General features: G+C 49.6%; 1 protein-coding gene across 1 annotated transcript in view; it reads right to left on the reverse strand.

Moving 5' to 3' along the window:
• Positions 1–903: 903 nt before the first annotated feature.
• LOC102820918 (chromosome unknown open reading frame, human C10orf90) overlaps positions 904–23,169 on the reverse strand; it is a 311,848-nt gene continuing 289,582 nt past the window's right edge. The window contains exons 5-11 of the mRNA XM_006867473.1: positions 17,429–17,716; positions 17,212–17,328; positions 14,615–14,811; positions 14,006–14,183; positions 3,692–3,755; positions 1,026–1,125; positions 904–942 (exon numbers count right to left, since the gene is read on the reverse strand). Coding sequence (XP_006867535.1) covers positions 904–942; positions 1,026–1,125; positions 3,692–3,755; positions 14,006–14,183; positions 14,615–14,811; positions 17,212–17,328; positions 17,429–17,716 — 983 coding nt within the window. The remainder of the gene's footprint in view (positions 943–1,025; positions 1,126–3,691; positions 3,756–14,005; positions 14,184–14,614; positions 14,812–17,211; positions 17,329–17,428; positions 17,717–23,169) is intronic.

The raw sequence follows: 23,169 nt of genomic DNA on the forward strand, positions 1-23,169 counted from the left end.
CTGGAAGCATAGAACTGCTTGGCCTGGGAGGGCGGAGGGTGGAGGAGGACAGAGGTCAGTGGTCAAGTATGATCCCTAGCGGCAGCTCTGACCATACAGTGAAGTCAAACACATAGGCCTTTGCTTGTGTAATAATGTTTATTTCCATTTTTGTTGTTTAACATTGGTTTGTTCTTACTCCCCAAGCACACGCTGATCAAGAGTGGACATGTGACAGTTTCAATGAACAGACTGGGAGCCAGCTGGCCACTTTACAGCATCTCAGCTTTGTGGGGCGTAGGGTGGGGGGGGTGCAGGGGAAGCTGTGTGTGCTGAGTGTCCTGAAAACACTGTCCTTGCCTGCACTTTATCCGGCCAATTCTTCCCTCGATGCTCTATTAAAGGTACCTGGGGGTTGGGGGTGGGAGCCCTCTAACCAAAGATGCTGACCCCTGATATGTGGTCTCTGTCAGAGCCCCCAGTCACTTCTGAAATCTGCTCCTAGTATCCTGTGGGGAAAACACCCTGAAATCTGGGGTTTGGGACTGGTGTTTAAAAAGTGATGTATTTTAGGCCCAAGAACTAGATAAAAAAATGTTCCCTAGGGATCTAAGCCTGGTTGGAAACAGGAGTGAAAACACAAAAGTTCAGCTGCCAAGGGTAAAATTCGGACGGAACGGACGTGCGAGGGTGCTTTCTCACATCAGGCAGGGATTGGCTCAGCGCTTCCTTGCAGGGTTACTGCCATTGTGTGCTCTGGGCAGGTAAAACGGGAAGCTAAGTTTTCCTTTATGAAAAAGCAAAAATGGAAATCAAAAGTAGAGGAAGTGTTTTTGTGGAGTGAGGATAGCGTTTGGTTTACTGGCTGGTCCGGGGTCTGCAGCCATACCAGGCCCCGCGGTGCGGCCAGCTGGGCACGCTGCGCTAGACCGCGTTCCTTTGGAGGAGCTGGTCCAGTAGTTGCTGGAGACATGAGAAGACAGATGTCACTGTAGGACCCAGGCCCGGGACCGCACCCCTCACACCTGCGGCGGCCCAGCCCTTACCTTTTTGAAAACTTGGACGCGGAGTCGGTTACTCTGCAAGGCTACTTTTTTCTTTTGTTCTTCTTTTTTCTTTTTAACTTCTGGCAAGTTATTGTAGATTCTGAAAGAGATCCAGAAAGAGTTCTGAGCGGCGGCGTGAGGGATGTGATGCATCCTGTGCCTCCTCAGCCGCGCTTACACTTCTGGAGGAAGAACGTTAAGGGGAGAAGCCAACACTAAGCGCTTCCTCGGAAGCCACAAGGACAGGTACCAGACCTCCTGGGGCAACAGCTGTCCAGTCGGCAGAGACACGGGACACTTGTGTCGCCAGGATCATGAACCACAGACTCGCAGAAGGAGGGATCCCAAGCCCCCACTTTGCCATTCTGAGGCTTTTCCTTGTCCCCGGATGCCTTATTGAAAATGTCCTGTCTCTGAGAGTTTCCCAGGACAAGTGCCAGTATTGTGCATGGTGTGTTAGCGGTGGACACAGGACATGACCACCCACAGGGCCGTGCCACACAGAGGGCACCCCGATGTAAGTGGTGGACCTTGGGGAGTGATGAGGAATCCCTGCTGTTTCATGAATGAAGGGGCTGGGGAGAAGGGGCCACACACCAGCCTGGCGCACAGTGGGTGAAGGAACGTTGGGTACTTGCCTCACGATTTGTTCTGTAAACCTAAAAGAGCTCTAAAAATAAAGTCTCCTTAAAACTACCTGTTTGCCACTCAATTGAGCCTTCTCATGACTGGGAAAAGGAGCAGTAGAAATCCTACAGGGATAGCACACGTGTCTGAGCATGTGCGGGTTTTTACCCCTTAACATACTGCTGTGTTCCTTATTACAGGGCTTCCAACAAGACCGCAGGTACAGGTTTGCATCTCCATGTAAATCAGGAGTTGCCAAGTTACAAACTCCTGGTGTGGTGCTATAGGGTCAGCACTGGACTGTGAAGCACAAGGTTGGTGGTTCAAACCCACCAGCTGAACCGTATGTGGGTTGCTCTGAGTTGGAATTAACTCCATAGCACTTAACAGCAACAAGAAGTTACAAATGGAGTCCTGGCTTGACACTGTCGGGTGAGTACTGTGTTGCTAACCGCAAGGTCAGTGGTTCAAACCAGCTGCTCCTTGGAAACCCTATACAGGGTCGCTATGAGTCGGGCTGCTAACTTCAAGGTCAGCAGTTTGAAACTACCAGCTGTTCTGTGGGAGAAAGATGAGGCTTTCTGCTCCCGTAAAGATTTACAGCCTCGGAAACCCTATACAGGGTTGTTATGGGTTGGAACCGACTTAATGGCACTTAACAATAACTAGTTACAAGCAGGACCCATGGGACCTTCTGCTTGGTGATTGTTTCCTAACAGGATCTGTTCAGGCACCAACACCACTCAGCGTTTCTGCAGCGACTCATTGACAAAGTACAGTCACTGGAGCAGCCCTTTGGGGCAGCTGTGCGCTCCACTCAAACATCTTTTTCTCACTCTTCCTCCTGTCAGGAAGCCAGATTGGTGGTGGTGGTGTGCTGTGGAGTCGGTTCTGACCCATAGTGACCCTGTGTAGGGTTTCTGAGGCTGTAAATCTCTACAGGAGCAGAAAGCCTCATCTTTCTCCTGCCGAACCACTGGTAGTAATGTAACCATTATGCTACCACAGCTCCTTGAAAGCCAGATTCCATCTGCTCAAACCCTAATGACAAAGAGTTAGAACAGGGCGATCTGAGGTGTGAATGGGCTTGTTTGTTTAACCTTTACAATTCTAAGAGGCTGGTGGGTCTGGGGCAAAAGCCTCATTCCTTTGATGGTTCATGGTGGGCTGGGATTTAAACCTTGGTCTGTTTGACTTTTAATCACTGCTTAACACCATCTTCCAATCATGCAGCAAAAAAGCAAACATGGAGTCTGGGAACTGACTATGCCTTCACGTGTGTTGTGTGCCTGGTAAACACCGTGGGCCCCCCTGGTCTGAGGGAACGCTGGGTGAGGTGACATGGGGTACCTGGTAAACACTGTGGGCCCCCACTGGTCTGAGGGAACGCTGGATGAGGTGACATGGGGTACCTGGTAAACACCGTGGGCCCCCCTGGTCTGAGGGAACACTGGGTGAGGTGATATGGGATACCTGGTACACCATGGGCACCCCCTGGTCTGAGTGCCCTCACTGGCTCCCACATGCCATCAGCTTCCAAATTCAGACCCCTTTCCTCAGGTCCCGCCACAGCCAAGACCCTCAGGAGAAACACTGCCTCTTGCTCTCATATAATTAGCCTCCATGTCGCATGGAGCACCTGCCCACAGCCAGGCTGAGAAGGCGCAGGAGGTTGAGAATCTGGGAATCTGGTTCAGAATCGGAGACCTACCACCACTTTCCTAAGCATGTTTCCAGGGCAGCATTCACACTCAGAGGTATAAATTCTTTTAGTTAGGTTTTCAGATGGGTGCCCAAGAAGACCTCCGACCTTAAACACGGACCTAGAAATACTGGGTTACCTCATCCAGCATATACTCAGACCAGGGGGTGCCCACGGTATGCCAGGCCACCCAGGTTACCTCACGCTGTGCTCATTAACCCCTGTTCCTCCTCCTCCTTCAGTAAAGAGACAGTCAGCCCCATGTCCTGGCTGGGGCTGGACTCCCTGGGGCTGTGCCCTGCCATCCGCAGACACTTGGCGCCATGGGACAGGATACCTTTTAGATCTCGTGTACATCTCCTTTTCTGAGATGCACCTTTCTTTGGGCTTGAACAGGTTATCTGGAAAAGACAGGAAAAGGAATTATTTCAGAAGGTAGGAAGGTAGCACATTTCTGGGAGAACTTTCTGGTAAACTCAGCCAGTGCACTGATACTAATCCTCCCTCTAAACCACAGGTTGTTACAAACAATGCAGGCTCCACAGAGGTTCAGACACCACACCAGGTTGTATGGATGGACTGACAGGCCTGCAGAGTTGATCTTGACGACAGCTTAAGGGAAGCATGAAGATCAAGGTTGGTATCTGCCCTACTTCATGGAGAACTGTCTCTAGGTATTTCATAAGTCATGGTTTCCTGGCAGAAGTACCAAGGTGGTGTTACAAATATGCTTCTGTGTCACCCGGGGGCCCAGGGGCATCTTATGCACAGAGAAGTCTCGATGCCTCTAGGTCAAGGACATCTCCCAGCTGTCCCTGAGCATTTGGAGAGCAGGAGCTCTCAGCCCTGTCTACAGCCGCTGGAGACCAGGGATGCTCAGCTTCTCCAGGGTCTCCTTCCTAAAGCTGGAAAATGCCATGGGCAACAATGTGATCATAATGCACGTTCAGTGGCCTCTGAGTGTGAAAATACTCACTGGCCAAAACACAATGAATGTGAACGGCTTTGTCAATGTTAAGTACGTGTTCCTAATCACAAGGATACTCACAGAGGGCACATTTCAGAATTGTATGTGTTCATAAAACTGTGTGTACCCAGAGACCTTCCTTATCCAGTCACTCTGCAACCCTATGTGGCTCTCAGTCCTATAGATTCACCAGTAAATGTCCCTGGGTGCATGTTGTGTGGGATTGCGTCCAAACACCTGGAGAGTAACCAGCTCCTCCGACCCTCATTCAGAAGCAGACACTTACACTCACAGAGCTGGGGTGGGTTGTGACCCCCAGAGAAGACTGGGTCTGTCCTCCCTGTCCAACGCTCTGGTGGGACTGCTGAAGGTGTCTCTGGTTGTAGAACATGCAGAATTTCCCAGGAATGTTCAAGAAAAAGTGGGGTCGACACAGGCACACTAAGAGGTTAAGATGCACTTTCTCTTCCCTGGAGACATGGAGATTTACAAATCTGAAACCAACACAGTAGCTAGCAAGTACTCTGTTTAGTTATTTACACATAAAAGAAAGAATAGCATCGTTTCATCCAAGATAAGATTCAAAGGAGAAATCAGGGAAGGGTGAGAGAAGTCAGAACTTTACCAACTGAAGGAACATGGCATCAGGGTTTGGAGAGGGGTCTCAAGAATAAGAAGCAATCAAGATTCCCACTGATGGGTCAAGACATGCCGTGTTCACCCACAAGGACAGCCAGAGCCAAGGGCCACAGCCAGACCCCTCAGTGACATCTCTAAAGGAGTAGGGTGTCAGTAAGGCCTTGAGCAAGTAAAGTCTTACTGTTAAAAAAAGAAAAATCCCACTCCGACAAGAAGGCCGCCTTCTAATTCTACCAAGAATTAGACTCCAGCCAGACTGGCATTCTTTAGGAATGAGTTAAGGTTAAGGCAGGGACGAAGGAGACACCCGGGGGGTGCCCCACCGAGATAAAACATCACAGATTGCATTTGCCAATGGTCATGATAGTAAGTCAATCCATGAGATCCACTCTGTGAAGTGGGATGTTTCGGTGGTGGTGGTTTTTTTAAAACACCTGATCCCTACTTCTCAGCTCTGTTGGTATTTCCAAGAGGAAGCAAAGTCAATGTGCATTCTCTGGCATCTCCACTGTTTAGTTTTCCAACATCTCCTCAGCCGGCCGGACCACAGCACATGGTTCCTCTGGGCCCCGCAGCTTGTTAGGTGTAAAACAAGCAGGTCTGTATCCAACAGGGCCCTCCCCGGCCATGGGTACACCCATGCCATGGGGAAGTGTTTGCATTGGTTGCTGTTGACTTTGAGTTTCATAACAGCACCAAGCCCATCTGATGAACAGCTGAGAAGTGGGAGGTTCGGGGACTCATTCCACCCTAGACATGCAGAAGATGAATTGTGGGGCTTGCAGAGAAGAGCCAAGGTGACCCCAAGGTTTCCGATGTGAGCGACTCATTCATTCATTCAGTTGTTCATTTCTTATCTCCTTAGTGCTGGGCAGGAGGGATGAGACTCCCAGGCCAGAGTCCAGGGTGAGAGAAGGACATACAGGAGCTTCAGGTGCCAGGACTGAAGTCTGTCCAGGGAAAGGTGAGGCTTCGTGGACAGGGTCCATCAGGGAAGAGGTGGGGCTGGCTGGGAGTCTTGAAGGAAAGAGAGGTACACCCAGACAGCTGGTGGCAGGAAGGTATCCTCCCGGGCAGAATCACACCAAGATCTGATCCTTCCAAACATTTGCAAGGGGACTGGCTGAGGACCTCATTTCAAGGGATCGGAGGTGTTCCTATACTCGCTTTGTTCAGACAGTAAAACACAGGTGTAGAATTCTGACTTCGTAATTAAAGTAGCTGATGAGGACCATTCTTAGCCTGTTCTATCTGAGAAGGAGCCTGGTGGTGCCATGGGTTAAGTGCTGGGCTACTAGCAGAAAGGTGGCTCGAATCCACTAGCTGCTGACTTCACAGGAGAAAGATGAGGTGGGCAGTTGGCTTCTGTATTTAGTCTCATAAAGGGCAGTTTTACTCTGTCCAATAGGGTACCTGTGAGTCAGAACCAACCTGAAGGCAGGGGGCTTGGTTTTGGTTGAAAAGTAGAAGGATTCAGGACTCGTTCCATCCTGGATAAGTAGAAAGATGAATTGTGGGGCTTGGAAAGTCTATAGATTTTCCTTGGGGCTTCCTGTATCTAATGCAGGAATTGTTTGTCAAGTGACACTGTAGGATAAAGCACTGGACGGCAAGGTCGGGTTAAACCACAAGGTCAGTGGTCACCAGTCACTCCTCAGAACCCCTATACAGGGGAGATATGCATTGGAACCAACTCAACAGCAGTTAACAACAATTGCAAATCATTCAAATATATCATTGCTGACATCAGTGGGATCTTGGCTGAAAGCAGAAAATACCAGAAAGATGTTTACTTGTGCTTTGCTGACTGGGCACAGGCTTTCAACTGTGTGGATCATGACAAGCTATGGACAACACTAAGGAGGATGGGTATTCCAGAACACTCTATTGTGCTCGACCTGCACACAGTCCAAGAGGCAGTTGTTCGAACCAAACAAGGGGATACTGAATGGATACTGAATGGCTGAAAATCAGGAAAGGTGTGTGTCAGGGTTGTACTCTTTCAATATACTTATTCAATTTGTATGCTGAGCAAATATTCCAAGAAGCTGAATTCTATGAAGAAGAATGTGGCATCCGGATTCGAGGAAGACTCATTAACAACCTGCAATATGCAGATGATACAGCCTTGTTTGTTGAAAGCAAAGAGGACTTGAAATGCTTACTGATGAAAATCAGAGACTACAGCTGTCAGTATGGGTTGTACCTCAATGTAAAGAAAACAAAGATCCTCAAACTACACTAAAAAGTACCATCAAATTACATGGAGAATGACCATGTTGGTAACTGATAAGCGGAAGTCGGGGAAAAACAGCAATGAAGTTGTGGCTAAGTCTGACTATGTTCAATAGACTCCTGTCAACTGGGTTGAGACCTGGTTGACCAGCACTATAGCAAGACCTGGGGACTCCTCAGCCCAGAGACAAGAACATGGCCACAGAGGACTAGAGCGGAGAGTGAAGCGTCCAGCTGATATGAAGTGAGGGGAGATGCACAAGAACACCTACACTTGCAGATATTACCCAATGGACCTGGCTTCAATGGCTGGAAGATTAGAACTCAACTAAAATAAGAAAAGAGAGAGAGAGAGAGAAAAAAAAAAGAGTAATCTGATACAATCTGATGATGAACTCGACCTACACCTACGGATGCAGTAGCTCAAAAGAGGGAATAAATCTTTACAGCAAGGATCATTCCCACCCCTTCGGTACACAGGGTTGACAGGGATGGGCAACTTAGACATTGGCTACCCCAAATGGGGGCGCTACAAAGGCAAGAAGTGACTGGCTTACAAACTTTCAAGAGGGAGCCTAGTTCCAGAGGGTGCAAAGGAAGGTAGAATCTCCACTGAGTTGTTTCCAACCTGTCTGGATGGGGCTGATGGGGATAAGACTCTTATGGTTCAATAGCGAATAATTGTTATCAGGACTGACTGTGAGTGTTGGAAATGTAAAGGTGGATATTTTGTAACAAAAGGAGGGGAGTGGTTGATTTTGCAGTCCAGGAGTGGAGGTCCCTGGGACCATCAAGGGAGAAGAACAGAGTGTGGGATCCTATCCAGAGAAGCAGTGACGCCAGAGATGGAGGAAGAGACGATGCCATAGAGAGATGGAGTGGCTGGGGACTCCGGACTCAGGGAGGAAGAGGAGCTGTGTGCTGACGGCTGGGGGACAGACCTGTGGGGTGTATCCTCTGTTTGTTTGATGATGCATGGAGCGGATTGTAATCATTGCAATGAAACGATATATGACAGGATGAATGTAAAGCTAATGTTTTCTCATGTAAATTATCACATAATTCACAATAAAACATTAAAAAATACATGGAGAAAAGATTGAAGTTGTCAAAGACTTCATTTGGCTTGAATCTACAATCAATATTCATGGAAGCAGCAGTCAAGAAAGCAAACGACATACTGCATTATGCAAATCAGCTGCACAAGACCTCTTAAAAGTGTTCAAGAACAAAGATGTCAGTTTGAGGAATAAGATGCACCTGACCCCAAGCCATGGTATTTTCAATAACCTCACATGCATACGAAACACGGACAACGGATATGGAAGATGGTAGGAGAATGAATGCATTTGGGTTATAGTGTTGGAGAAGAATGTTCAAAGTACCATGGACTGCCAGAAGAACAAACCAATCTGTGTTGGAAAAAGTGCAGCCAGAATGCTTAGAAGCCAGAATGGCGAGACTTCATCTCATACTTCAGACATATTATCAGGAAGGATCAGTCCCTGGAGAAGGACACCATGCTTGGTAAAATAGAAAGTCAGCATAAAAGAGGAAGACCCCCAATGAGAAGGATTGGCACTGTGGCAGCAGCAATGGGCTCAAGTGTAGCAGCAACTGTGTGAGGATGGCACAGGACTGGGTAGCATTTCATTCTGCTGCACATGTGTTCCAGGAGCCTAACAACCACACCACGACAATCATTCAGATAAAGGCGCGCTGCTGGGGGAGTGGGAAAAGCACCAAGTGCTAAATGAAGGATGGGGGTGGGGCGGAATGGAACCCACCAGCTGGCCACCAGGAGGCAGGCAAAAGACCTGGTGAGCTGCTCCTCTAAAGATGTGTTGCTGTTAAGGGCCATTGAATTGGGTTCCGGTTCACAGTGACCCTGTGTAGAGTTTCCAAGGAGCAGCTGGTGAGTTTGAACTGCCAACCTTGCATTTCAAATCGACCATGAGGTGGAGGTGCTTATCTTATGGTGCTGCTAAGAAACCCTACAGGGAATCCTCGATTGTCCCAGAAGGCCACTATGAGGGGACCGTGACTTGACAGCACACACAGTCACTGAAGAAGAGGTGATTTTGTTGGCAGTAAAATAACTAAGATCAATTGTTCCCTTAGGTCTTTTTAGACCCACTTCCGCACCTCTCACCACCTGACTCTCTTGCTTCCCGGTTCACCATTACATCTTAAGTACAGGGATGTGGCAAGGCCAGGCTCAAGGGAACCCTTGCCTGTTTCAAAGTCAGCAGAGGGGACCCTCTGGCAGCAGCTGGGTCAAACCTGGCAGCTCATGACTCTCTGGAAACACGTGTGGGTATACAGTACAGCACCAGCTCACATGCACCCGCACAGGCACACCTGTGTGCACAGACAGGTGGTCTCAACACCCTGACAGCTGACCGTGTCCCCGAAGGTCACCATGATGCCAGCATGGTGGGCTGCTTATGAGCCACGCTGAGTCCTTATCCGCCGCGTTGATTACAAAGCTTCATTTTCCCTATTGAACAAGTAATCTAAATGGTAATCAAGTTCACACAGGATTGATTATATGGCTCTCTCCCAGAAGCCTCAGCACTTTGAAGAACATTCCAGACGTGTGTGCCTGCTATCTGAGGAACACCCAGCCCCTGAGATGTCTGCTGGAGAGGATTCCTACCTGCTGGGCCACTAGTGAAGCTGGGAGTTCTGGGAATGCAAATTGATTTTAATATTTGCTCCAGACAAGACTCGTCAGTTGAGGCAGAGTTATGTCAAAGGGATTCTGCTGTGTCTCCTGGAGAATTCTGACCCTTCCTAGAACGCTCTGGTGGACTCCTTGTGGGAAGTGCGCAGACGCAGTTTGGATCAGCTCACTCTAGTCTTAGGATGCGGCCAGAACACTGGGATGGCATGGCTGGGTGAGCACCTTAGGTGTCTACAACCCAATGAACTTTCTCCCACACACTGTGCCAACACCACAAAGTAAACATGGCAGGAAGTTCCATGGTCTTGCTACGAATGTTCACAGGGTGCAGGGAGACACCCTGAGATGGAAGCTGTTCCTGGTGGGTTTCTACATGCTTGAAGGGTGAAGGCGTGACCTGAGAGAGCCAGGAAGAGACTCACAACTGGCAGAAAGCAGGCCATGGGCATTGTTTGCACGTGGGCTGTCTGGTCTGGTGTATCACTGAGCACAGGTAGCCCCATGGGGCACACTTGGTCAAGTTCCCGGGGACAAGCTAGAGATACATGGAGCCCATGTCAGCTGTTCCAGGAGCAGGGGAGAGGGCTGGGTCAAAGTCCTGCCAAGAGGCTTGGCAGCTTAGGTGTGAGGAGGGGGCATGGAAACAGAGGCATGGACAGAAATGTTTCTCTCTGGAGGTCTGGGGGCCCTGGGGCCTACGCTCCCAAAGATACAAGAAGGGCAGCAAAGGAGACCAACTGAGGAGGTGGGGGCACAGAGGGCAGGCTGAGAGGGGCCTGGCTGCAGCGTGGGAGGATAAGTCAGGCTGGGCCCCTGGCCCATGGGAGGTGCAGCTGAGATGGGAGCAGGGTGAACCTAGTGCTGTCCCCCAGATGACTTTGAGCACCTGTTTACTACCCTAGCACTTGTGGGTTTCCATGGCTACCTGTGTTTGCCCTCTCAGGTGACCAGGGGCAGACCTAGCCCAGAGCTGGTTCATAAGCAGGATCTGGAAAGGCTGGCTGGCTGGGGGAGGGGGGCAGGAGGCAGGGGGTATCTACACATTATACCACTGAGTCCAGAAGGGCTGGATGCATCAGAGTGGGGGGTGGGGTGGGAGGGGACTCTATGACACCACTTCCCAATCTCTCTGGTTTCCTGGTATCCACAACCCCCTACCCCATCTCCAGACATGGAGTCCTGGCCCCAGGGGACACATGCTCCAATTCTGTTTGTCCACAGGAAGTGTGAACTAGGTGCTGTTCTGCTGGAGGCTCTGAACGAGCATGTGTCCCTGCCCGTGCTCCTGCCTGCCTCTCCTGAGGGACCCCGACAAGAGGCAGTTCCCCTGGGATGGCAGAGAGCAATCCCTAGTTGTCGCAGCCAACACTGTGGCACTAACCACAGCTGGTCACAGAACCATCAGTGATTTGGGTTCTACAGGAAAATGTCTGCCTTTACCATCTCGCCAGCAGACAGGTTGACTGTAAACGTCCCTTCCCCCTTAAGAGGTGATGTTATTGGCTTTAACGGACACCAATCAAATGGTGGTTCAAACCCAGCAGCGTCTCCTTGGAAACCCTGTACAGGGTGGCTATGAGTTGGAACTGACTCGGCAGCACATAACAGCAACAAATAAACAAGCATGAAAGCGAAGTTCTTGTTAACACTGAAATACCACAGGGACCACCTGAGCCACAGGAAAACACGTGCCAGCAGGACCCTCCCAGAGCAGTCCTGTCACCAGATGGTCTTGAACTTGGGGAGTAAAGCTTCCTAAGATATTTCATTCTAGATTGGACTCAATCATCTTTTATTATACGTTGTTGTATGCCATCAAGTCAGTTCTGACTCAATAGCAACCCTGTACAGGGTTTCTGAGGCTGTAACTCTTTCTGGGAGCAGAAAGCCTCATCTTTCTCCTGTAAAGTAGCTGGTAGATTCGAACTGCTGACAAACGTGTAACCCACTATGCCACCAGAGCTCCTTTAAATTATATCAGACTTTTAAATATTCAGTTACAGGGATGTGATCATGTAAGGATATTTGTTTCGGGCACACAGTTGGATGGCAAATATGATGTCACCCCTGCTATCTCCCAGGGTGGCAGTCCAGAACACTGTTGCCAGCAGTGAGGCCCCGGCAGAGTCTGCGGGCCCAGGAACCCAGCCCAGCCACGATGACCTGCACCACACCATGTGTGTGCCTTAGTGACTTGGAGCCACCATTGCTTCCTCCACAAAACAAAGGGAACAGACCTGAACAGCTCCGATGGCATCTGCTGTGTGTCTGTGACTCTGTACTTCCTGACTGGATTTGGTTTACAGCTGTTGGCAGCTAGCTATTTTAATCAAATGGTATCTGCACAAACCACCACCTGTCTGTCAGTTTGTCGCACCGTGGTGGCGTGTGTGTTCCTGTGATGCCGGAAGCTATGCCACAGGTATTTCAAATACCAGCAGGTTACCCATAGTGGTTGGGTTTCAGTGGCGCTTCCAGACTAAGAGAGACTAGGAAGAAAGTCCTGGAGATCTGTTCTGAAGGTGAACTCCCGGAGCTGGAAAACATTCACAGTATAATGTGGCCACAATGACTCGAGCAGACCGATAGTTGTGTAGATGAGGCAGGATGGGGCAATGGTCCATCTGGCTGTACGTTAGCTTGCCAGGGCCAAAGAACCACAGAAAGCTTTAAAGAGGGTAAGACAAAGGAACACCACCCAGGGTTGGTACCAGCTGCCCATCCCAAGACAAGCATAGGAAATGAAGACCCCAGGGGTACCCCCAGAGGAATTTGAGAAGTCTGAACCTGAACCCAGAACATTCTTTGTTGGACTGAAGAGTCCGTGGGGCTCCACCCAAACCCAGCCTAGACAAAGGGGCTTCAAATGGTTTGCAAAAAGATTCCATTATCTTAGTGGTGCTGCAGGATAAAGCACTGGACTTCATCATCGGTTTGAATCACAAGGTGGGCAGTTCAAACCCTATAAAGGTCTGAACTCACCAGCCGCTCCTTGGAAACCCTATACAGGTCCGAACTGACTCAACGGCCCTTAGCAACAACATCATTCCACATGTCCACAAACTCTGAAGCACCCTCGTATTTTTGCCAACGACTTGGAATGCTGGTTAGAGACACGTGTTCCCGGGGAGATCCACGCACATTCTGTTGGTCTCTTTTTCCTAAATTCCAGAAAGCCTCACCTAGGGGCAGTGGTAAGCACTTTGCTACATACTTGGCCCTGAGAAGGACACATTCAAGCCCACAATGCACGTGGCATTTGGACAGCTCTTCAAACAGTGCTCTTGGTGGGAAGAAGGGAGACTCAGCTGCCCAAGGACCCGGAAGCCAAGAGGAGGTCTGTCACAATACAACTCCCCTGCCCCAGGTCTCCCTGCAAGGCTCTGGTACTGTTTGCTAAACTGCACTTTATTGAGCATGGTTATTTCCCAGATGTGACTTTTATTTAGAATTATACCCCAAATTGCACCTTCGGGGGCCTGAACATTTTCCTGGGAAGAAAGATCAAGTTCCTATAACCAAAGAAATAACCCGAGGCATCCCCAGGCCTCCAGATTGGAAAGTTTGTCTTGGCAGCCCCCAAGGACATGCTCCCAGGTCCTCGTCTCATGGTATTCTTGCTCTAGGAAGGCAGGCCTGAGGTCAGCTCTGGTCACGGTGGTATCCCCAGCTCCTAGGACCATGTGACTGGCCAGGGAGGGCTCCATATAATGACTTCCCCATGGAGTAAATCAGTGTTTCTGCCCCCCTGCACTGAGCCAGCTTGACATTGGCCTAAAAGTCTGTCAGCTGGCCATCATCCCCTCAGCACGCAGCATGAGAGGGGCTTCAAGGTGACAAATGTTGATGCAGACAAGCTGGAGCCAACCTCTGGCCATGAATCTGTTTACAATCTTTAAAGGGCAGAGGGGAGCTCTTGCAAATATCTGTTGGGAGCCAAGAATTTGAACTTGCTACCCTGGCTGCTATAGTTGTGTGGCTTCTTGCCCAGCAAAAATGGCCAATTTGTGTCTCAAATTGTTCCTACTGAACGTGATGCCCGGACACTGCCTCCCAGAGCATGTCTGGTCACGCTATTTGTCAGTGTCCCCCACAGGTGGGAACTCCAGCCCCCAGTATCTCACCGCTGAGAGGGTGGGGCACGGTGAAGTGTTTCTTGTTGGTGCGGACGGGTGGGAGGTTCTGCTTTGGCCCCGATGGCTCGCCCCGCTGGGCCTTGCGCTGTTGGACCTTGAGCTCCAGTCTCTTCAGCCGTTCTTGTGAGCGAGAGATGAACAGTGGTTTGTGGGCTTCTAGTGCCTCCTGAGTGGACAACAAAGAAGCATTTTAGGAGAAGAGACGTGGAGAGGCCAAGATTGATTTGTCGATGAGGCCAATCCAACGTGCAATACATAGCAGATCAAAGAGCCGTGCAGCCCCCAAACCGTGAGCTCACAGTGAGCCAGAGCACAGGGCGGAGCTGCCAGGTTTCCACGGAAGCAGACTGCCTCATCTTCCTCCCTGGGAGTGACTGGAGGATTCCAATCGCCAAGCATTCAGTGAGGGGCTGCGCGTTCACCCACCGCATCACTAGGCCCCTGACAGTGCCGGAGCATATGCCTTGGCTGCTGGGGGCCTGCTAGCTCCCTAGGTCCTGGGTCTCATGGCTCTGCCAGCCTCATCACGAGCCCATGTGAGGCTGTGAGTGCACTGATGCCTGCTGGGGTTCCAGTCCAGACAGCAGAAGAGCTTACCTGTAAGGTCAAGTTACTGAGAGGTATCTGCTGCACATCGGAGTCGGCCTCTGACAGGTCCGCGTTGTCTGGCTCTTGCGGGGAATGCTGCTGGGAGGGAGCCGTGTCCGGGGGAGCTGGTAGAGGCTGGGGTGTGGTCACGTCCTTCTTCTTCTGACAGGTCATTATTTTTACAACCAGGTCACAGCCTGGGTCCCCTAGGGCAGACAGAGAATACCATTAGAGGGTTTCTTCTGCGCTCCCAGCATCATTAGACACACGGGAAAGTCAGTGGGTTACTGATGGGCCTTGTCAGCTGGGGAGACCCTGCCTGTGCAGAGACCCTCCTGCCTGCCTGGATCTCTCTCTAAGCAGCTCCTCAGGCCCCCGTTTTGGGCATCTAGATTGCCTTTGCACATGAGAAGAGGGTTCTCTCCTCTGTGTATGTTGTGCAATGATCCCACTTGAGTGGTTCGGGGACAATGCATTAATCTGTTTTCACTGGCTGCACTGATGGCAGAGGATGGAGGAATTGTAGTGAATTCTTTATCCTGCCCATTCATTTGATGGAGACAGTGGCTGTGGCTTTATACTTTTAAGTGGCACCATGCCTCTTTCCACGCTGCTGTCTTGACCGCTTCCTGGGCCCATTGAGAGGCTCCTTGGTGGAAAGGGTTAGGGAACGTGTGGTTCAATGCCACGTTGGACAGGACTGCCTCGGGGGGCAGGGGCTCAGGTCACTTTCCAAGGTTGGAGTTAGGGTGGGATAGTAATACTGACTCCAGGAAGAATCCCAATGCAATGTCCTTTCAAGCAGCCTCCAAGGCTCCCTTTGGACTAAGCGCCCACTCTCCCCACTGCACCCTCCCCATCTCCAGCCATAGCCTGACATCCACTCTCAGTCCTTAGCCCACCTGCTCACAGCCCCTCTGAGTCCTCTATCAGGTACTTTCCGGTTCCAGGCTGGCTCCAAATCCTCCAAGAGGCTTCCCTCACCTTCCCAAGCTGGGGTCGGCTCCCGCTCCTGGGGGCACCCACAGAAAACACACCCCACATGCAGCTGCAGCCTCAGAGACTGGGTACGTTTGAGGTGATGCTGCGTTAACCCCACACCCCTGTGGTTCCCTTGGGAGATGGGCCTCAGAGCCAGGATGGGTGTCCAAAGGTCAGGGGCTGACCTCTATGAGCCAGCTCCACTGGGAGTGGAGAGGTGGCCACGAGAAGCTCACCTGCCACATCCTCTCTCTCCAGAGTCATCAAGATCACCTTACTATCCACAAGTCCAAGCAGACCAGACTTATGTCTAGTGCATGGTGGCTGTCCCCCCTCCACTGTCCCTGCTGATTCTCTACCACCATAATATGATCACTCTTTCATCTTCTAAGCATTTGTTCCTCCTGCTCCTCCTGTTGGACAATTCTCTTCTGGGACTCCCCTGAGCCTCCCCGCCTCAGGTATAAACAGACGCCATCTCCCGTCCCACCCCTCCAGTCAGAGTTAATGGGGTTTTCCACCACATTGCTTCCATTTCTCTACATGCAGGGAAGCCTTCTCCACCATCTACTGTGTCATGAGAACGTGCAGCCAAGGGCCAGGGCTAGCACACCTGGCTCCTCACTGCCCCTGTGAAAGGTCAGTCAGGTGGGGCACAACCCCACCAAGGCCGGGCCTCACCAGGGCTCACTGTATGGACACATCTATCCCCTCACCTCTGTTGGGTCTCATCTCCCCAGCCAAGTCCTCCTACTTGTCCTCTAACATGTTTATGAAACAGTTTCCAAATCTGAGTCCACCTCTTCCCTTCAAGGGTTTACACCCCAGATTCCCTCAGCTACTGCTCAGGCCCATCCCGCCCCGACACTCAGAAATCTCTCCCTCAGCGCCCTGGCTCTCCCAAGCCTGCAGTGGCCAGAATCAACCTCGTTCTGGGCCAGCTTTTGTGTATCTTTCTTGCAGCCTGACCTTTTCCCTCTGATCTCATTTCTGAATGTCAAACCAGCATTCAAGTCCTGGCTCAGCATCGTGTCCTGGGAGTGAGTATCAGGGGCTGTCCTCTGCTTCCCAAGAGGGCCTCAGATGGGGGTCATGAGGACAACCCTCTCACACTGGACTGAGAGCATCTGGAAGGCATGGACCAGCACAGTTCCCGGTATCCAGTAGGTGCTTAATAAACACTATGAATATTAAGGGCTAACGTGGGATAGAAGTGGAATGATTTTTATCAATTACCACAACATTTTATCATTCACAACTCGAAGGCAATCTGGTACCTTGCTTTCTGCCCTTGGCTCTTGGAGAAAATATTTGGCATGATCGGAAATGTAAACGTGCTCACTGGCAGCCTGGGGTTTGCAGACCCTTATTCCTGGGTTCTTATGTGTGTTCCTGGCACTGCATTCTAGTCACAATCCCTCATGTGAGCTCCAGAAAGAGAGGCCTGGCTCCCCCCTTTGCAGTGTGCTGCTCAGAAGGGCCATTGTGGATAAAGTAAATGGGGCTGCGAAGTGCCTGGCACTGACAGGACCCCAGATCCCACTGCCAGTACCACGGCTAGCCAATCCAGGGGGCTACAATCAACCGGGGTGGGGATCTGCTCTGCTGGAGGGCAGCCTCTGTACACCTCAGGTTGTAGGACTGGGGGTCCCTGGTCCACCCAGGGCGGGCTTCTTGGTGCTCAGGGGGCAGCCACTCTACCAGTTCGTTTTCTTCATCTTCCTCTTCATCTGCCCTCATGGCTGGAGAAGGAGCAGGCCCCGGGAAAACACCCCACACGCTGAACTCCATAGGAGTCTGATGAGAAGGCATCACTTCAGCCCTGCCTCCCTTGCTCCTTACCTTTGGGGAGCTCTTTCTGGATCTGAGTCCCACTGTGGTCCTGCCGAGGTGCGCATGCATCTTCTAGGGGGCAGAGAAACCCAGCCAGAGGGGCTCTGGGTCCCGGGAAGCTGTGATGCTGACTCTCTGTGGGCCCGCAGGGGGTGCTAGACTGATGGGCACGTTTTGGAGAGCTGCCCCCATCGGGAAGGAACTCTTTAACGGGCTTTTGTTCCACTGGGGGAGCAGACAAAGTCATACGCGGTTCTTGTTGCTTCTCGCTTCGTCCAGAAAATACTTTTGTTTCTACTAAAAATAAAATGAGAGTGGTGCTCAAAATATCTGCTGAGTCTCAAACTTAACACACCGCCTTCTCCCACCCATGAGGCTCGTGGGGAGTGAGGCTGGAAGGTAACAATGCCAGATGGTGGCCAACACCCTAGATTGTCTTGTAGGCATCTCACTGTCCTTCCTGCGATGCCTACTGAGGTTCAGTTAGGAACTCCAAGGAGAGACTATGTGCTCGTGTATTTGGATCTTAAAGAGATGGTGCCCATGGGTTTCTACGTTCCTACAGAGTGTGGTTTAGCACACAGACTCTGGGACTAGACACCTGCTGCCACGTTTAAGCTGTCTGACCTCATCAACAAATTGGCATCATAAAATATTCGACTCACGAGGTGAAAGGGGGGTAATTCATTTAACGTGCTTAACCGTCCTTAGGTGAATCGACCGTATGCAATCCAAAGGGCAGTATTTGCCCAAGGATGAAGTTCAGAGGGCAGGAGTGGGTGGGGAAGGAGGACAAATGGAAACAGGAAGCATGGGACCAAGTGGGAAGAGTGCTACTACATTGTGGAGATTCTAAACAATGCCAGGAAGCAACATGAGTGTACATTGTTGAATGGAAAACCAATGTGCCCTGTCAACTTGTGAACTGAATGACTGTTGTTGTTGTTAGGTGCCATTGAGTCGGTACTGACCCATAGAGACCCTATGCACAGCAGAATGGAACACTACCCAATCCTGTGCCAACCTCACGACTATTGCCACACTTGAGTCTATCGATTCTGCCACTTGGCCAATCCATTTCGTTGGGGGGTCTTCCTTTTTCTCTGACTTTCCACCTTACCAAACATAATGTCCTTCTCTAGAGACTGGTCCCTCCTGACAATATATATGAAGTATGAGAGACGAAGTTTGGCCATCTTGGCCTCTAAGGAGCACTCTGGCTGCACTTCTTCCAAAACTGACCTATTGATTCTTTTGGCAGCCCATGGCACTTTCAATATTCTCCTCCAACACCATAACTCAAAAGCATCAATTCATCTATGGTCTTCCTTATTCACTGTTCAGCTTTCGCATGCATATGAGGTTATTGAAAATACCACGGCTTGGGTCAGGTACACCTAAGTCCTCAAGCTGACATCTTTGCTCGTCAACACTTTAAAAAGGTCTCGTGCAGGAGATTTGCCTAATGCAATACATTGTTTGATTTTTCTGACTGATGCTTCCATGAATGTTAATAGTTGATCCAAGCAGAATGAAGTCTTTGACAACTTCAATCTTTTCTCTGTTGAGAAGAATGTTGTTTTTGTTTTCTTTACATTGAGATGCAATCCATACCAAAGGCTGTGCTCTTTGATCTTCATCAGTAAATGTTTTAAGTCCTCTTCACTTTCAGCAAGCAAGGTTGTATCATCTGCATATCAAAGGTTGTTAATGAGTCTTCCTCCAATCCTGATGCTACATTTTTCTTCATATAACCCAGCTTCTCGGATTATTTGCTCAGCATACAGGTTGAATAAGTATGGTGAAAGAATACAACCTTGTCGCACACCTTTCTTAATTTTAAAACATTCAGTGTTACCTTGTTCTGTTTGAACAACTGCCTCTTGGTCCAGGTACAGATTCCTCATGAGCACAATTAAGTGTTCCAGAATACTCATACTTTGCAATGTTGTCCATAGCTTGTCATCATCCACACAATCGAAAGCCTTTGCGTAGTCAATAAAGCACAGGTAAACATCTTTCTGATAGTCTCTGCTTTCAGCCAAGATCCATCAGACATCAGCAATGATATCCCTCATTCCACAGCCTCTTCTGAATCCAGCTTGAACCTCTAGAAGTTCTCTGTCAATGTATGATTGTAGCCATTTCTGTATTAACTTTAGCAAAACTTTACTCGCAGGGGATTATCAAGGAGATTGTCCGAAGATTTCCACATTCCATTGGGTCACCTCTCTTTGGAATGGGCACAAATATGGATCTCTTCCAATCAGTCGGCCAGATAGTTGTCTTCCAAATTTCTTGGCAGAGATGAGTGAGTGCCTCCTGTGCTGCCTCACTTTCTTGAAAGATTTCAATTTTTATTCCATCAATTCCTGGTGTCTTGTTCAAAAGACAGTCAAGTATCTTAACATTATTCCCCGCCTTTTGCCCATTCCAACCATGTCTCAATCCCTGTGTCTCAGAGCCCTGTTGTTCCAAGGTTGTGCATACATCATTATTTACCTCTGTCCCGCTTCAGCTTCACATTCAAACTATTGTATTTTGTTTGATTGCAATGATTACAATCCCCTCCGTGCATCATCAAATAACCAAAGGATACACCCCACAGGCCCGCCCCACTGGCTCTCAGCAAACAGCCACTCTCCCTACTTGAGTCCCGTGTCCCCAGCCACTCCATCTGTCCACATCATCACCTCTGTCACCATGCCTGGCTTCACTGCCCTTCTAGGTAGGGTCACAATCTCAACTCTTCTCATTTGATGATCCCAGGGACCTCTGCTGCTGGGCTGCAAAATCAACCATTCCCCTCCTTTTGCAATGACAGTGGGTTTTTGAACTTCACCATTAACACAAAAACACTCTGGGAGAGAAACCATACTGATGTCAAGTAATGGACTCTGCCAAGTACAGAGACAGGAATCACTTGCTGGGTCACTGTGTAACCCTCTAATAAAACAAGCACCTCAAGATGTGAACACTGGGCTGGGCTGCTTGTTGTCATGTTGTGGTTTTAAAGGCCTAGAAACTGCTGTCCCCCAACAGCAGATGAGTTGGGGACACCACATCCCTTCTCAATAGCAGTTAAAATGAACGAGGCAGAAGCTAGTGTGTAGATGTGGGATAATCTCCAAGGTACACAATGGCGTGAACAAAGCCAAAATCAGGACAGCGGGTCAGGCCTACTTCCTCAGGAAATGATCTTCTGTGCAGACTGTCTCTGGAATGATCCGGAAGCAGCTGGAAAGTGTGCTGCTTCAGCAGAGGATGGTGGGAGGTGGGGAGAGGCTTTCTTCTCCCTCTTTATACTCCTTATCCTCTCCTCTTGTCTTTGAATTGTTCCCTTATGGAATCGTCTAGATAGAATTTATATAGAAAAATGAAAGATGATAGGAGAATCGATACATTTTAGTTACCGTGTTGACGACGAGTCTTAAAAGTACTATGAGTTTCCAGAAGAACAAAGACATCTGTGTTGGAAGGAATACAACCCAAACAGAATGCTCCTTAGAAGGCAGGATGGTGAGACTTTGTCCCTTATACTTCAGACATGTCATCAGGAGGGACCAGTCCCTGGAGAAGGACATAATGCTTTGTAAAGTGGAGGGTCAGCAAAAGCGGCATGACCCCCAATGAGATGGATTGGCACAGTGGCAGCAGCAATGGACTCAAATATAAGCGGAATTGTGAGGATGGCGGAGGACCAGGAAGTGTTTCATTCTGTTGTGTATAGGGTTGCTGTTTGTGGGAACCCACCTGATGGCACCTAACAAGCTGCTGTTGTCTAATAAGGCAGTGGCTTATTAGATTCCATCAGGGAGAAGAGGCCCAGGTGGGGACATCCCAGAAATAGCCACTGTCGTCAAGGGAAGGCATCAGAATCTTCTAAGATGGGGCAAGACCACTGGAACAGAAAGGTTCTTCCAAGAGGACCAGGTATCTTTTCTCAAATGTCTTCTGTATGAACGGAGGAGAGGGCCCACAACTGCCTGGCAGTGGGTGGGATGGGATGGTGGCCTTTCTTAACGTCATCTCAGATATTTGAAGTTCTGATACCCTCTGGCCCCTGCCGTGAGAACAGGCTGCTATGGAAGTGGGGTGGTGAGGGGGAGCCGAGGAAGAACAAAGGCACATAGGCAGTGGGCTTAGAGGGTCCCTTATTGTGATATCTCGGGCAAGAGACTCAGTCTTGACAAATACCACTTTCCTGACTTACCAAAGGGGTAAAGCCCCGTTTCCTTAGAAACAAACACACATGATGTCCGTAAAACACCTACAGGGTCCTCATGTTGGTATATGGCAGTGGTGGTGGGTGTGTGTCACCAAATCATTCTGACTCATAGCGACCCGTGTAGTGTTTTTCTGAGGCTGTAAATCTCTACACGAGCAGAAACCCTCATCTTCCTCCTGAGGGGCAGCTGGTAGATTGGAACTGTTGACTCTGTGTTTAGCAGCTCAATGACTAACCCACTATGCTACCAGGATGCCTTGGGTATATTGTTGTTGTTAAGTACCATTGAGTGGGTTCTGACTCAAAGTGACCCCTGCATGGAGTTTCAAAGGAGTGCTGGTGGGTTTTAGCTGCCAACCTTGAGGTTCACAGTTCAGTGCTTATCGTACATTGCCACCCCAGGACTTACTCCTTGGGTACATGTTTTATTGTTAAGTGCCATCAAGTCAGTTCCAACTCATCGCGGTCCTGTATAGCGTTTCTGAGGTTTTAAATTATGAGTAGAGTCTCATCTTTCTCTCTTTGGCACACAGACGGTACCAAAAAAGGAAAAAAGGCAGGTTTATTCAGCCTTGTCACTGTTGGAGAGGAGATGTGTCCACCTGTCAAAGCTGGGCTTTACTAATTGGTACAGAAAAGTTGTTCCAAACTTTTATTTCAAAAGCAATGGATTCTGATTAAGTAAACTATTGCAGGCAAAGTTCTAAAAATAGTCAGTCCTTTCTACTTGACCTCCCCTCATTGGTGGTGGCTGTGTGCCGTGGAGTCGGTTCCAACTCACAGCAACCCTCTATGGGGTTTCTGAGGCGGTAAATCTTTACGGGAGCAGAAAGCCTCACCTTTCTCCCACGGAACAGCTGGTAATTTTGAACTTCTGACCTTGAGGTTAGCAGCCTAATTCATAACCACTACACTATGAGAGCTCCTTATCTCCTCTCATTAGAAACTCTTAAAGAATCAACAGCCTATTAATTATCAGCAATGCAGTCCCAATCTTCTGGGTAACTTATCACTCCACGTCAGGTCCCTAAATTCACATAGCAGACCTGTTCAACAAAGGTAGTCTGTGTTGAACCACCGATGAGCTCCAAGCCTCAAACTTCAGGTCAGCTGGACTTCCGTGTTATCCGTGGGATGACAAGGCCACCACGTGTCCACTGAGTCCCTCTACACTTGCTCCTCTGTTAGTGAGCTCGTTCAGTCCCATCAATCACAATTCGCAAATGCAGAGCTTCAGTACATCCAACTGCCTGGCCTACATAACGACCCTTGGGTATTGCGTAGTAGTTTCCGATTCAACACTTCCAAATCCAAACTCCCGATCGATCCACCAGGAGATCAGTTGAAGCCACTGTCTTTCCTATCTCAGTGGGAATCCACGCTCCTAGTGACTTAAGGAGTCTGGCTGTGGCACTGTGGGCTAATGCGTCAGACTGCAAAGTCGTTTGAACTGCAAGGTCGGTGGTTCAAGCTCACCAGCTGCTCCTTGGAAACCCTATACAGGGTCACTATGGGTCGGAAC

This window comes from Chrysochloris asiatica, unplaced genomic scaffold (assembly GCF_000296735.1).
Source record: "Chrysochloris asiatica unplaced genomic scaffold, ChrAsi1.0 scaffold00105, whole genome shotgun sequence".
Taxonomy (NCBI): Eukaryota; Metazoa; Chordata; class Mammalia; order Afrosoricida; family Chrysochloridae; genus Chrysochloris; species Chrysochloris asiatica.